This window comes from Dinoponera quadriceps, unplaced genomic scaffold (assembly GCF_001313825.1).
Source record: "Dinoponera quadriceps isolate SergipeBrazil2010 unplaced genomic scaffold, ASM131382v1 scaffold586, whole genome shotgun sequence".
NCBI classification, from domain to species: Eukaryota; Metazoa; Arthropoda; class Insecta; order Hymenoptera; family Formicidae; genus Dinoponera; species Dinoponera quadriceps.
In genome coordinates, this window is record NW_014554764.1 from 1804109 (window position 1) to 1817077 (window position 12969).

Genomic DNA, 12969 nt, shown 5'->3' on the forward strand with positions numbered 1-12969 from the left:
GCATGACCACCACGTTGCAACCTTTGTAGCGCAGTAGGAGTCGCTTCCTACCGTCGGTCAACGTCATCGAAGTCGTGCGTGTTCTGCGATTTGGCATGAGCATGGTGGTAAACATCGGCAGCCTGGGGATCACCGTTGTACGATGAGACGTGGCCCTATGTCGGTGGCTTCGTAATTATCCTCGACGTATTATTCGTTCGCGCAACAAGATGTATTTGTCGCATGTCATCGTGGGCACGTTGCTCTGTGTGTTTTCGTTCGTTCACGGGGTTAGTATCTCTCTCTCTCTTTGTCCCCCTTACGATTTAATTCTCGTTGATCGTCGGATCGTGTCTTCCGTCGATCGTTGAGATTATCCCGACGGTCACTCGCATTCGCGGAAAATCACGTTGCAGAGCGAGCTCGACTACGACGGCTGGCTGCAGTTGAGGTTATGGCACGCGTTCAACGACGAACCGGTGGCCGTGTTCACGGAGCGCGGCAACGTCACGGTGTCCAGCGTGCGTAGCGGCATGTCCGTCGTCGGGCAGAACGGCTTGCTGCCGCTCGAGATAAACGCGCTGAAGACTCTCGCCAAGAGCGACGGCAAGTACAGACTGAAGGCATTGGCGCGTACCTCCTCCGGCAGCGAGATCACCTTCCTCACCTCGGTGCCAGCGGTAATGCACGTCGGACAGACGCGGGGGAAATCATTCGGAGGGACGGCAAATTTCTCTCACGCTCTTGTGGCGAAATACATACACAGGGTGCCGTGCAATGTTTCCGGATAGTTCACTCCCGACGTTGTCTCACAAAGAGAAAAGTTCGAACACGAATCAATTCCCAAAATACCGAACGATATTCGAGGAGCGGCCTGTATTCCTGTATTGGTTCCCCAGGCCGTGAAACTTGCCGTCGCTCTGAATGACTTTCCTCCGTGAACTTCCAAGAACCGACAGCTTCCGGCCAAAGATCGGATGGTTCTCGGATGTCTGTCTCGTTTAGTAATACATCACGTCTCATGTAACATATTCCGATGTACTGATTACGCCGATACCGATTTATAGTGCTACCTGCTTGGCTCCGACCTGGAGGATGTCGTGACGATATGGCTGGACAGCGCAGCGGAGCCAGTGGCTGTGAGCATATCATCCTCGGGCCCTTGTATATTCGATAATCCTTTCACAAATATGTGGACCACCAACGTCGTGGTGAAATACCCGGACGGCGGTCCGATCCCGGACACGGCTACGTACATTCAGAAGCTCGAACGAGAACGGGAGGCCAGAGAGAGAGGGGAGACCAAAGATAATCGTTCGTTCCTCGCGAAATATGTGAGCGCCTTTCCGTCGATCTATTTATCTTATTCATTACACAGCATATCCATCGAGTGATGGTCGATTCAAATAAGTTCCACTCAATTGGCAGCCACACCACGGAATGTATCGGCAGGATAAAATGGCGTTTTCTCTGTTTTCCAGTGGATGTACATTGTACCGGCGTTGATCTTTCTACTCCTGTCATCCGCGACGAACCCGGAAGCCGCCGCAGGGGCAAGTGCACAAAGACAATGATTTGCTAAACAGAGATAATTTTCATTGTACCTGCATGTGCATTGTGTCCCAGTGTCGAAGGGTGATCTTACGGAGAAGTTGTCCAAATTTATAGTATAATTTCATAATCAGATATATAGCGATATATGATATAATATAATATTATTAATAATACAATTATATTGCTATGATAATTACACTTCTATGATAAAAGAATAAACTGAATAAAATAGTTTAAGATAATCGTTTGGGTGACACCGCACTTTTTCTTTTTTTTCCGACGCAAGCCACGTCCACTTTTCGCACCGGTGGAAACTAGACATTTTCTTCGAGGATTCGTGACATTTCTTTCATTTATTTGAGAGAACCGTTCGCTCCGACGTTGAGGCCGCGTCGTTCGTTGTATCTCTATATGCGACGGTAACACGTGTATAGCGTTGTAGCTGTGGAAAATCAATAGTCCATCACCGTGCCAATGGTAGAGGCACAACATTAGCGGGATATCGTGGCAACCTGACGTTCGGGAATGGCAGAGTTCTCGTTGAACATCCAGAAACACGTGAAAGCGGGCCTCGTCGTGAGTGGGAAATTCGACGGGTCGCACGCGTGCCTCGCGGCCGCCACGCCCGGCGGCACCATTTTGGTGCACAGCCCGCACAGGCAGCCGCAGAACGTCAACTTCACCGATGACAAACAGCCCAACAAGAGATTATCGTGGAGCGGGGAACTGGCGGAGCTTCAAATCGGCACCGAGGTCCGGATCTGTCAGAACCGAAGTTCCGTTAATCGCGAAAGGTGTTCACGCAGACCGGCATTGCAGTGCTAACACGCGAAGTTCAACTCTTCTAGAATGTACAATGCACTTCCTTCCTTATGGCAAGCTCTGCAACACAAGCTTCAGTTTATAAGATTAAAAAATCAGCGATATGAAGGTGGTATCGAGTATAAAGTGTAGAAACATGAGGTGTGGATTAAGCTTTGAAGTGTAATTTGTTCTGTTGCTGTTTACTCTTACCCTCACTAATTTATACTTGAGCTGTGGGGTGTATAAATTGTATTTCCCCATGCGCGCTACTTGAGTAAAATATTTCATTTATTATGTCATTGAGCAAAAAAAGAATAGAAGCTCTATCTGTAAACTTTTAAATGCGTTTCTCGTTTCGGGATATTTATGGATTATACTCACGGGTGTTCCGGATATAAAGCTATTATGCCGGTCTGTGCACATCGAAAGCAGTTGATGTCGTCTGCAAGTTGGTTTCACCAAACCGACGTATTTTCCTCCTGTATTTGTCATCCGCAAGAACCCGGATTTAGGTGAAGTCTCTGTGCACCGGTCGCCTCGGGGAAGACGAGAGGGAGATTCTCCTGGTCGGGACCATTACTCACGTACTCGCTTACCACGTCGAGGACAACGCCGATGTCTTTTACAAAGAGGTACTGGCCGTACGTCTGAGGGAATACGCGGCTTCTGACGATTCCAATGATTACTTCAGATGTCGGACGGCGCTAATTGCATGATCGTCGCGAAAGTCGGCTGGTTGCCGCATCAGGTTGTCGTGGTGGGCGGCAATTGTTCGGTGACCGTCCTGGACGCTCGGGGCACGGAAATATTTTGGATGGTGATGGGCGGCATCGTCACCTCGCTGGCGGTGTACGATTTCGACGGGGACGGAGAGAACGAGGTGAATGTTGCACGGCACACCCTGCCGCGCGTGTGGGAGAGAAATCGGTCGGTTCCTGCGATCGGACAGGAATCGGATGGAAACTCGGCGACGATAAGTGTTATCCCGATCATTGAGGACACTCGATCGGGACAGCCGAGAGCGATTGACCGAGTGACGATTTCGTACAAGGATATATTTTGATCCCTGTAAAACCGAGTCTCTCTCGTCCGCTTCTCGGGCGACGGAAACTTCGATCACACTGGCGGAGCTGTTTCTTCCGCGTGCTTCTCTCGCGGGGTGTCTGCCTGCTGATTGATTTAACTTTCTCAGTTACTGACCGGCACGACGGATTACGAAATCAGAGTGCAGAAGGAGGATGTGATGCTTTGGGAGACCAAGGAAACGGCGGCGATCGTCGCTCTGACCGATCTGCCGAACAGGCAGTTCGCTTACGCGGTTGACAACGGCACCATCGGCGTCTACGAAGCGGGACAAAGACTGTGGCGAGTCAAGGTAGAACCTCAATCGTCTCAATCACGCGTGTAAACTTTCACTCGAAATCACATTTTGCACCGATATCAATCTTATCGCTCTGTTACTTCCTCCGCTTGATATCTCTTCAGTTCTTCCACACAATCTTTCCACAGTCCCTTCCGATCCCTCTTTCATCCCGAAGTTGTAAATACCGACGTCACTTGAGACGATAGCAATCACACTTCTTCAATCTGTCTCGCAGTCGAAGCACAAGGTCGCCTCCATTGGGACTTTCGACGTAAACGGCGACGGCGTGCCAGAGCTGATCACCGGCTGGAGTACCGGGAAAGTGGATGCAAGGACGTACAACACCGGCGAAGTGATATTTAAGATTCAGTTGTCCTCCGGTGTGGCGGGTATAGTGGAAGCCGATTATCGGAGGACCGGCAAACCCGACTTGGTGGTAGCTTCTGTTAACGGTGAAGGTAACCTATTCAGTAACAATCCTGGAAATTAGTTAGTTGTCAGTTGACTATGAGCGACTCGGCTGTCACTCTGCTTTTCGAGATTGGGATTTGACGAATTTCCGCCGACGTACTCGTTGCCTCTTACTCGTCGTCTTCCAGTACGCGGATACAGTGCTGGCTCCGCGACGCAGGCTCCAGAGCCTGGTGAGATAGTGCGCGAATTGCTGGCGAAGAAGCAGGCGCTCCAAATGGAACTGCGCCAGAGATCGGCGGCGGGCTCCAGTTTGTACCACGGGTCCAGATTGGCGATCAGCTTGCTGACGAAGAGAGGAGCGGCTCGCGTTGCATTGGCCGCCGGACCGGGACTTTTGGTAACTCTTTACGCTTACGTAACTTCAACTCTCGCCGAAATGATGGAAGTTAATCGACTATTTGAAGCCGAAGTCGCGAGATTTCGCGAGTGCCTGAGATATGACACTTTCATCCAGGTTCATTGCGCCATAGTGTTCGCCGAGGGTGTCTTCGAGGGTGAAACCCTGGTGACGCATCCCACCCACCCTCAGGGCGAACTGGAGATCGCGCTCTACCCGGCTAAAAACGATCCTGTGGATATCCACGTGAAGGTGTACGTGGGACCCTACGGCGCCGATTTGATGCAGGTATACCCGGCCTTGATTTTGCAATCAATATTCGTGTAACTTCCGACATTCCTTGTTCTTTGTTGCGATCGTCAGGCTTGAAGAAGACCTTCGATCCCTCCTATTTCCACCGTCCAAGTCCGGATCCGCGACAGGCGTGACAAGGCCTTCAGTTTTTCCCTGTAAACTAAACTATCGCGCTGCATCTTTCGATCAATACAAATCGATTCTTTCATTCTTTTTCTTCATTCTGCAACGTCTCAGATTTCTGACCGTCCGACAGGTGTTCGAGGTGACGCGGCAATTGCCGAGATTCTGCATGTACGAGCTGGTGCCGAGGCCGCAACAGATCCCGGAGGGATTGTTGAGTAACGGCGTCGTGGCGGACGTGAGTAAAACGCGTCTCGAGTTTCAGCTCGGCCGTAGCCGAGGAGGGAAAGCCGGACACGTGACGTGCGAACACGTGCACAGGTCGCCGAGAGGCCGCAGCGTATCGCCATCTGGCTGAACCAGAGTCTCATCTTGGGCGAAGAGCTGGAGGTCGCGGAGAGCGGCCCGAAGGCCGGCTGCATCGAGGTGTGGCTGCGCGGCATGCGGGACGACAAAGTGCACTGCTTCAAGTCGAACGCCAGCGGGAAGGTGACCATCCAGACGGACGACCCGACCCTCGCCGGCGACGTCATTCAGTCTCTCGCCATGTACCTCGGAGTTAGGGAACTGAACTCGGAGGCGACGTTCCCGGCGGAGGAAAGCAGGATGCTGGACGCGCTGGAACGTGTCAAGGGTATGCTAAGGGTTCTTCCTGCTGGTGTCAGTTATAATATTTCAGTTATACAGTCGTATTGTAACTGACCGGGTGTGTCTCAGGTTTAAGAGAGGTCGACGCGCGACTTCAAGCGGAAGCCGCGGGCGGCGCGGCACTCCTGAAGAGTATCGTGATTCGCTTGGAGGACGCGAGGATCCTCGAAAACGTGGACGACATGCGGAGGAGACTGACGCAGTTGAAGAACATCAACGGCGATCTGATCCGCGAACACGAGATTCGGCTGAACAGCCATCGGGAACTGGCGGCCAGCTTGAAGGAACTGAATGTCGGTGTGCAGCGCGCAGCCAGACTCCGAGGTAGATCCCAAGGATTTGTGTTTCAGGTCACAGCTTATGCGATATGCTTGCGGATATACGAAATTGCAGCAAGAACATTTCATCGAATGCGGTATTTTCTGTGTATATCCTGAAAGATCGTAACATTTTCGACTCGGAGAGGACTTCCGAATCAACGATGTCGCATAGGGCTGATATTGTTCTGTTCTTATAGTCGGGAAAGCCGCTTCCAACACGGTGGCACGTTGCAGAGCGGCGATACAGGACGAAAACCCGAAGGCCTTGGCGCTGGCGATAAGACACGGATAACTTCCGTACGAGAGATTCATCGTCCGTTTTCTCCTCTTCACCTATTTCCTCGATGGAAATTCAGTTCGCACCGCAGTGCGTCGCGACGTTATCGTGGAAGGGACACCGCGACTCAATCGAAGAATACGCGCCCGATAATCAGCAACCAACAATAACACACATCGGTGTCAGAATTGTTCACCCAACAATACGAATGCAGTGTATGCTACGTATATAACGATTACACTACATTGTCAAGTAGGAAATAATAGCATTGTTATAATGTTACTTTTAATCGATATTTACCGGACGGTGAGGAGGGTGACTTAGTGATACATTCTGTATATATTTGTGTTATCGATGAGAACCAAAAGACGCGGGTAGCTGTTTCTCTTATTTTTTTTTTTTATAAATACAGTTTTATTAAAACGGCTAAAATCGCATGTGGTGTTTTCCTCTATTTCTAGCGGGATAAGTTGTCATGATGAAGTAGTAGTTACGAAGTACACATCGCGCCTGCCGGGAGAAGAATTAGACGATTACAGTAAAGTGCCACGTGCGGAAATGCTGAACCTTCTTCTCGTCGGTGGGGGAGACGACCGGCGATACGTGGTGATGGAGCCGTCTGTGCAGGCTCTCGTTCTGAAAGACGTCGGCTGGTTTCCCGGAATGGCCGGCAATTCCGTCAATAGTCTTAATATGTTCATAAATACGGCCATGACCTGTCGAATAGAAATAATCGGGGAGGCCCGTTGTTAGATAAAGGCCACGGATTATCACGCCATGCTTGTTACGTCGAAAGGAAAACAAAAAGGAATATCTTTTCGTCGGAGATCATCGGCGCCGGGGGGCTGTTATTGTTCACGTCATCGCATTTCTGCGTCTCTTCTCTTCCATTCTCGTTGCACCGTGAATGGGGCTCTTCGTTATTCAACGGTTTTTACGTGGCTCTTCGATAATCAACGGATAAGAGATAATAAACCGGAGAACCAAATCGCACATTTGGCCGTATGATCTTAAATTATCGGTTAGTATCGAAAATAAGTTCATTTATTAATTTCAGTTTAGAGTTGAATTTTGAGGCGAGTGTAGTGGGTATTTTTATCTAAAAGGTTCTCGGCCTATGTCGTCTATGTTCTGAACTTTTCAGACCCCAGCCTTTTAGCGTTGCAAAGGATACCGTCTCAGCGAGACATCGAGCTTCCTTGAATAATTATTTCGTGTCCTTCTTCTTTTTACACCGCAGAAAGGTCTGTCATTTCAGACCGCATGAGCGGAAATGGAGCGTCGTGTTTCGCGTTTCGACTATCCTTCGAGGGGTTCGCTTCGAAATTGAGGATTCCATCGCTCCGCGAAATTATCCGGGCGTGAAGACACGCCGATACGCTCCTGATCGTTATTACAATGTGCGTAGATAATCACTCGAAAATACACTCGCATACCGCGCGCGCGCCTTGAGAAGCGAGCGATATAGATTTTGTTTACGCCTCGCGATCACGCGTAAACGCCATGACTGGATTCCCCGCGGAGTAAACAATCGTTTAGGAAAATAACTCTCTCTCTCTCTCTTTTTCCCTCTTGCCAGGCGATTAGGCCGATCGAGGGCTGACTTTATATCCTTATTCATATTTTATCTTGTCGCTCTTATTTATTTTTATATCTCCGTTTATCGGATATTCCGTCCACTTATAGCCAGCCGATCACTTAAAAACGACATTATTCAGATTACGCTATTTTTAAGTGATCGAAACGGCACGACAGTATTATCGAAGTTCGATTATTAGCCCGGACCAATCGCGGACGCTCGTTTCGTTCGTTTTATCCGGAATTTTGCATTTAATCGGGACCCTGTCGCCCTCTCGGAGCCGCATTCTGCACGTTTTGTAACAAGCATTAAATAAATGTAGATAACGTTGATATAAAAAAATGGACAGTTTATAAAATCAACGAGAAAATATTGCACAGATTCATTTCGAACAGAATCAGTGCAAAAAACACCAGAATAAATAGAATAGACGAGTTTCGAAAATTGCAAAAGAAGCCTATCGTACTTGGAGAAGCAACTCGAGTTCGAAGATGGACAAAGATTATTCGCAGCCCACGAAATAATGAATAAATGTAAAAGTACAGTAAAAATGTACGCGGCATTAATGAAAGCATTATCGATTTATCTTTTTTTCTTTTCAAATGAAAATTTCCAGTTCAGAATTTCATTTTGTAAATTGTCCTTTTTCTTCCTTTCCTCACTTTTACTTCTGCGTATTTCACTGAAGACTTCCTTCTTTTACATTTTCTTCATAGGCGTTAATAATTCATACGCGTTAGACAAAAGAAGTGATTCCTTCGTAAATAAACAAGTAAATAAATAAATCAATATCAATAATACGCCTCTGTAGAGGCCTTTATTTCTTAGCGGAGCTTGGAGATCAAACGGTCAGGTTGAACAGCAAGCATGCGTTCGGAAACGCGTTGAGATGAAAAAGGCGAACGGAGACGAGTGGCCGCGATCGGCGCCGATTAAATCGGCCCGGATTAACTGTTTGCCACACGCCGACGCTCACCTGGTCAACCGATTCCCTCGCGGAAACCTCGTGGAAAGCGTGAGCCTCGATTTCTTTTGCCCTTTTCTGGCCTTCCAGGGCGGACACCATGCGCTCGCCGGGGGAGCCAGAGAGATCGGCCTTGTTTCCCACAAGCAGTACGACCGGCGGCACCTTTCTACCTCGTCTCGCGTGCGACACCAGGAACCTGGACAACGACGATGCAGCCGATTGACTTTTGACGTACGTGAATATATGTATCGGAGGATCCCTTTGTACAGTCTCGCGCCTTTTCTCTCCTCCCGATGGGAAAAAATGCGCTTTCTCACGCGTGCTCGAACATTCGACCCGTATCTGTCACTTCTCCATTGAGACGCGAACGGATCGCGCGCGGCGATACGCCGGATGCGATTAGGGAAGAAAAATGTCACTCTCTTTCTCTCTCTCGCGAGGCTGTTGACCCATCCCAGTTTCACGGACACTTCGGGGGACACGTGGACAAGACACGCACAAGACATACCTCAACCGGGACGTCTCCTCGAAGCTGACTCGGTCGGTCACGGAGTAAACGAGAACTATCGCGTCGGCCCATCGTAATTTCGGCTCCGTCGACGCCGCCGGGTAACCCGGCGGATCCGCTATTTCCCACGAGCATCCCAGCTGATTGTCCACCCGATAAATCCTCTCCGTGGTGCAGTCATATTCGCCGATGTAGCGCCTCGTGGCGAACCGCACCGCTAAAGCTGACCGAGAGAGAGAGAGAGAGAGAGAGATTGCGGGTGTGAGAATAAACGACGGTCCGGAACGTGTCGATCTCGCGGCGACAACCGGCCTAATTCTTCCACTTTCCGATGTCGGCGGATATATTGGCTTGGAGGTGTGCCCGGGCGCACGGAAACATCGACGCGAGGTAAGAACGATCCAATCGCCGGACGCATCTAACGACCGCTTAATTATTCAGGAGAATACACGATATTTAATGATCTGATTATATAATTGACCGGCAAATCTTGAAATATGCAAAATTTTCATTAGTATAAAAAAACGTATTTAAGTTTATACGTTACTTCGAAGATGACAGAAATTTTAAACGACCCAAAATGCTTTTCCAAGTTTGCCCCAAGCTCTCCCGAATCAATGCGTTCAGGTGTGATCGTCATGAAAGTAAAATTATTGATTAACTATTTACGTGATGATTCCATGATTGTGATTATAATTACGATAGTTTATACGTATACGGAAAATTGTAAATAAATGACCAAATGCTGGTCTTGTAGCGGGGGAAAACAATTTAACAATTTATATATTCAATATATTAAAGCAAAGTTTGTTATTGAACCAATTCGATTTTCTTGAAATACATCTCTGAGAAAAATGTCGCAGTTTTGCATTACACTTTTTAATCAGTCTTGATGTTATCGGAGAAAGGAGTACTCAGACAACGGTCAGATCAAGCTGAAAGCACCAGTTCTCGTCCGATCACTGAAGTTAAGCAGCTTTGAGCGCGTTTAGTACTTAGATGGGTGACCACTTGGGAACACCGCGTACCGTTGGCTTAATTTTTTAATTTTTCTACATTTTTGCGTTTCCTCCTCCATATTGACCGATATTTTTCTAAATTCTGTTATTGCGTACCGCTGGCAACAATTTTACGGCCACATTTTTAAATCGTTGCTAAACAATACGGTAGTACCGCGACGTATCATACATGAATGTTTAGATGAAGTGATATACAAATAACCTAATTAAAACATTGATAAAATTATAATAAAAATAGAAATAGAAACTTTTAATAATTATAAGTTTCCGTACACGTCCAGATATAGTGGCCTGTCCGACAATCGAAACTTTTACTTTAACTGCCCATATAATAAAATAAAAATAAACAAAATAATATATATAAAAATAATAAATATAATAATAACTATATAATAAAATAATAACACAAAATAACGAGATATGATAATGATATAATATCGGAGAGGTAAAGACAAGAGTGGGTTTTGAATAAAAAATAACAGGTGAAAGTTTTCACTGTCCTATAATTTTATAAACAACCACTTATACGTACAACGAAACATTCTATTTATGTAGATTTCATCGTACGATAATTAAACACGCGATTAATCACGAGACATGACCGGCAATTGGTCGGGTAATCAGTTCGATTGAGAGAAAAAAAATGTCAACAGTTCACTATATCGAGAATCACTTTTGGCTGTTGTAACTTTGTTTTTTCAAACGGAAGGGTTGAAGCGCCGAACGGTCTGATTCAGGCGCTTCGTGATCGTCGGCCCGCGTCGTTCGTTAAAGAAATATCGAAGGAGAAAGGTAAGAGAGGATAAAGAGAGGAAAATACTGTCTGCTCACCTGACTTGCCGACACCCGATTGGCCCATTAGGATCACTTTAACCGTCTTAAAAGTGTCCCTGTTGACGAGACCGAGGCCCCAGCAGATCGGAGGGCTGATTCTCTTCTTGGTGGACACCATCGCCGGCGGCGGACCGTTGCCGTCCATGTCTTAATCGGCACTGCTCCCTCGCCAGGTCGTCCCATCGATTATGAACCCTCATCGTGTGCCCGTGTGATATTTAATGGATGCATTATTCATGGCGATCTGTCCGCACGCTTCTCAAAGGGTGCGCACGTAATGGATAACAATGTGTGACGACAACGTGTGCGTCATTAACTATTATTAGAATAATTACGTAGGGTCTCGCTAGTCATGAAGAAAAAAAGGAAAAAAAAACAAGAAGAACGGCAACGACGACACGTAACAGTCACCAAAGCGGCGTGAAAAGTTCTATTTCAGGATACGCCCACCGGTATTCCCTCCCCTCCCCCGCGCGTATTATTAGTTACGGTATTTCTGGAGAAACAAAAAACAAATTCGTCCCGTACGCGTGTTAATTTCGCGCGTGATCTTTCGCGATTATCGCGATTAAAACGCGCGCGCGCGTTAAACGAACACAGGACGTAGGACGCGCGACCGAGGATGATTTTAATTATATACAGATGCGCGTTAATTAATAAAGATACATCCCTCCTCCTCCTCCTCGGAGGCTAAATGCACTCCGCGTACGTACGTGTGAGCGCACTGCCGATAAGAGATCGCTGGCTCATCTGGTTATTTTCTCTCTTGCAACGATCTCCGATTTGAAAAGAACGCACGAATTACATAGCTAGCGAAAGGATATCGTGCGATTAATTACCGACAACATTAATTGCACCGTATTAATTGCTGACAGTATTAATTGCGTCATATATTAGTCGCCGAGCCGGAGTATGTGTGTGGTATGTCGCGACGCCACGCGACGAGACGCGACGAAGTAGTTATTAATTTTACGTAAGTCTTAAGGCGAGAGAAAGAGAGAAAGAGAGAAAGTGTTGTGTGTGTGTGTGTATGCGCGGCTTCGACGTTTCTTTTATCACTTTATTACGCGCTACGGCTTCTTAATGCGCGTCTTCCGCAGATACGGCGGTCGCCGACTCGTCGCGCCGCGTCGTCCAGGGTTTCAATCGCAGTTCGATGCACTTATCACCGAGGCGCACCGCGTTTCGACTCCGTTCCGAATGCGGTTCTCTTTTGTTTTTTCTTTTTTTCCCTCTTCTATGGGTGCAACTCGTTTGGCACTCTCAAACATTCCGAACGCTTTAGCTTACGATCCCAGGCGGGACCCCAAGCGGGTGCTGTGTAACCTTTTGCCCACCGACTGGACATGGGGACCGCTAAATCGGTCGTCGCGGGAAAAAGGCCGACTTCTCCGACGAGGCTCCCTAATGAAGCTAAATTAATCGTGGAAATCGTGATAGCGGCCGATTCGTAGAAAATATCCGAGATAGATCAGAACACGCGTCGACGTGTCCTCCCTCTCTCGTCAAGGGACGATCGGAAGTATGTCGATGACACGAAACACTTACCACATTTCACGTGACTAGATATCGTTGAGATATCACCGATGGAGAGGGAAGGGAGGGGGAAGGAAACGCACGTGCACACGTCGTGAACATGTATCTCGGCGTTCCCGCTTCTCGAGGGTGGTGTATATGCAGAACATGCGCGTCCTTTTCCTTCAGCCTTGAGCAAAGAACGATGTGCCTCTGAGGGAGGACTATATTTAGTTTATTCACCTGGCCCTTGGCTGTCCGATTATGAGATATAGGAGAGAAACCGAGGAACAGGCGGAAATTTATCGTCCGTCGAGAGACAAGGGTTACGTCGGGAGAGGGTGGCAGGTTCGCGAACTTTACCGAGTTTCGCT

General features: G+C 47.8%; 3 protein-coding genes across 4 annotated transcripts; 2 read left to right on the plus strand and 1 right to left on the minus strand.

Moving 5' to 3' along the window:
- The first annotated feature begins 1 nt into the window (after position 1).
- On the plus strand, positions 2-1775 carry LOC106741629 (ER membrane protein complex subunit 10). Its single transcript, XM_014613829.1, has 4 exons — positions 2-269; positions 396-659; positions 1047-1313; positions 1461-1775. Exons 1-4 carry the CDS (start codon positions 210-212, stop codon positions 1551-1553), a joined length of 684 nt encoding a protein of 227 aa, XP_014469315.1. The 5' UTR covers positions 2-209; the 3' UTR covers positions 1554-1775.
- A 283-nt stretch (positions 1776-2058) lies between these two features.
- LOC106741627 (Bardet-Biedl syndrome 2 protein homolog) lies at positions 2059-6188 on the plus strand. Of its 2 annotated transcripts, XM_014613827.1 has the most exons (11): positions 2059-2286; positions 2850-2969; positions 3029-3217; positions 3530-3712; positions 3936-4158; positions 4300-4511; positions 4629-4799; positions 5062-5166; positions 5250-5562; positions 5646-5900; positions 6094-6188. In XM_014613827.1, exons 1-11 carry the CDS (start codon positions 2059-2061, stop codon positions 6186-6188), a joined length of 2094 nt encoding a protein of 697 aa, XP_014469313.1. The 2 variants fall into 2 exon arrangements, with proteins under 2 accessions (XP_014469313.1, XP_014469312.1); XM_014613826.1 differs by having other exon boundaries at positions 5646-6180.
- Positions 6189-6201: 13 nt separating this feature from the next.
- On the minus strand, positions 6202-11270 carry LOC106741628 (ras-related and estrogen-regulated growth inhibitor). The gene is made up of 4 exons (XM_014613828.1): positions 11078-11270; positions 9228-9450; positions 8729-8915; positions 6202-6889 (listed from the first exon to the last, which is right to left on the minus strand). The coding sequence occupies exons 1-4, from the start codon at positions 11223-11225 to the stop codon at positions 6707-6709; spliced, it is 741 nt and encodes a 246-aa protein (XP_014469314.1). The 5' UTR covers positions 11226-11270; the 3' UTR covers positions 6202-6706.
- Positions 11271-12969: the final 1699 nt, after the last annotated feature.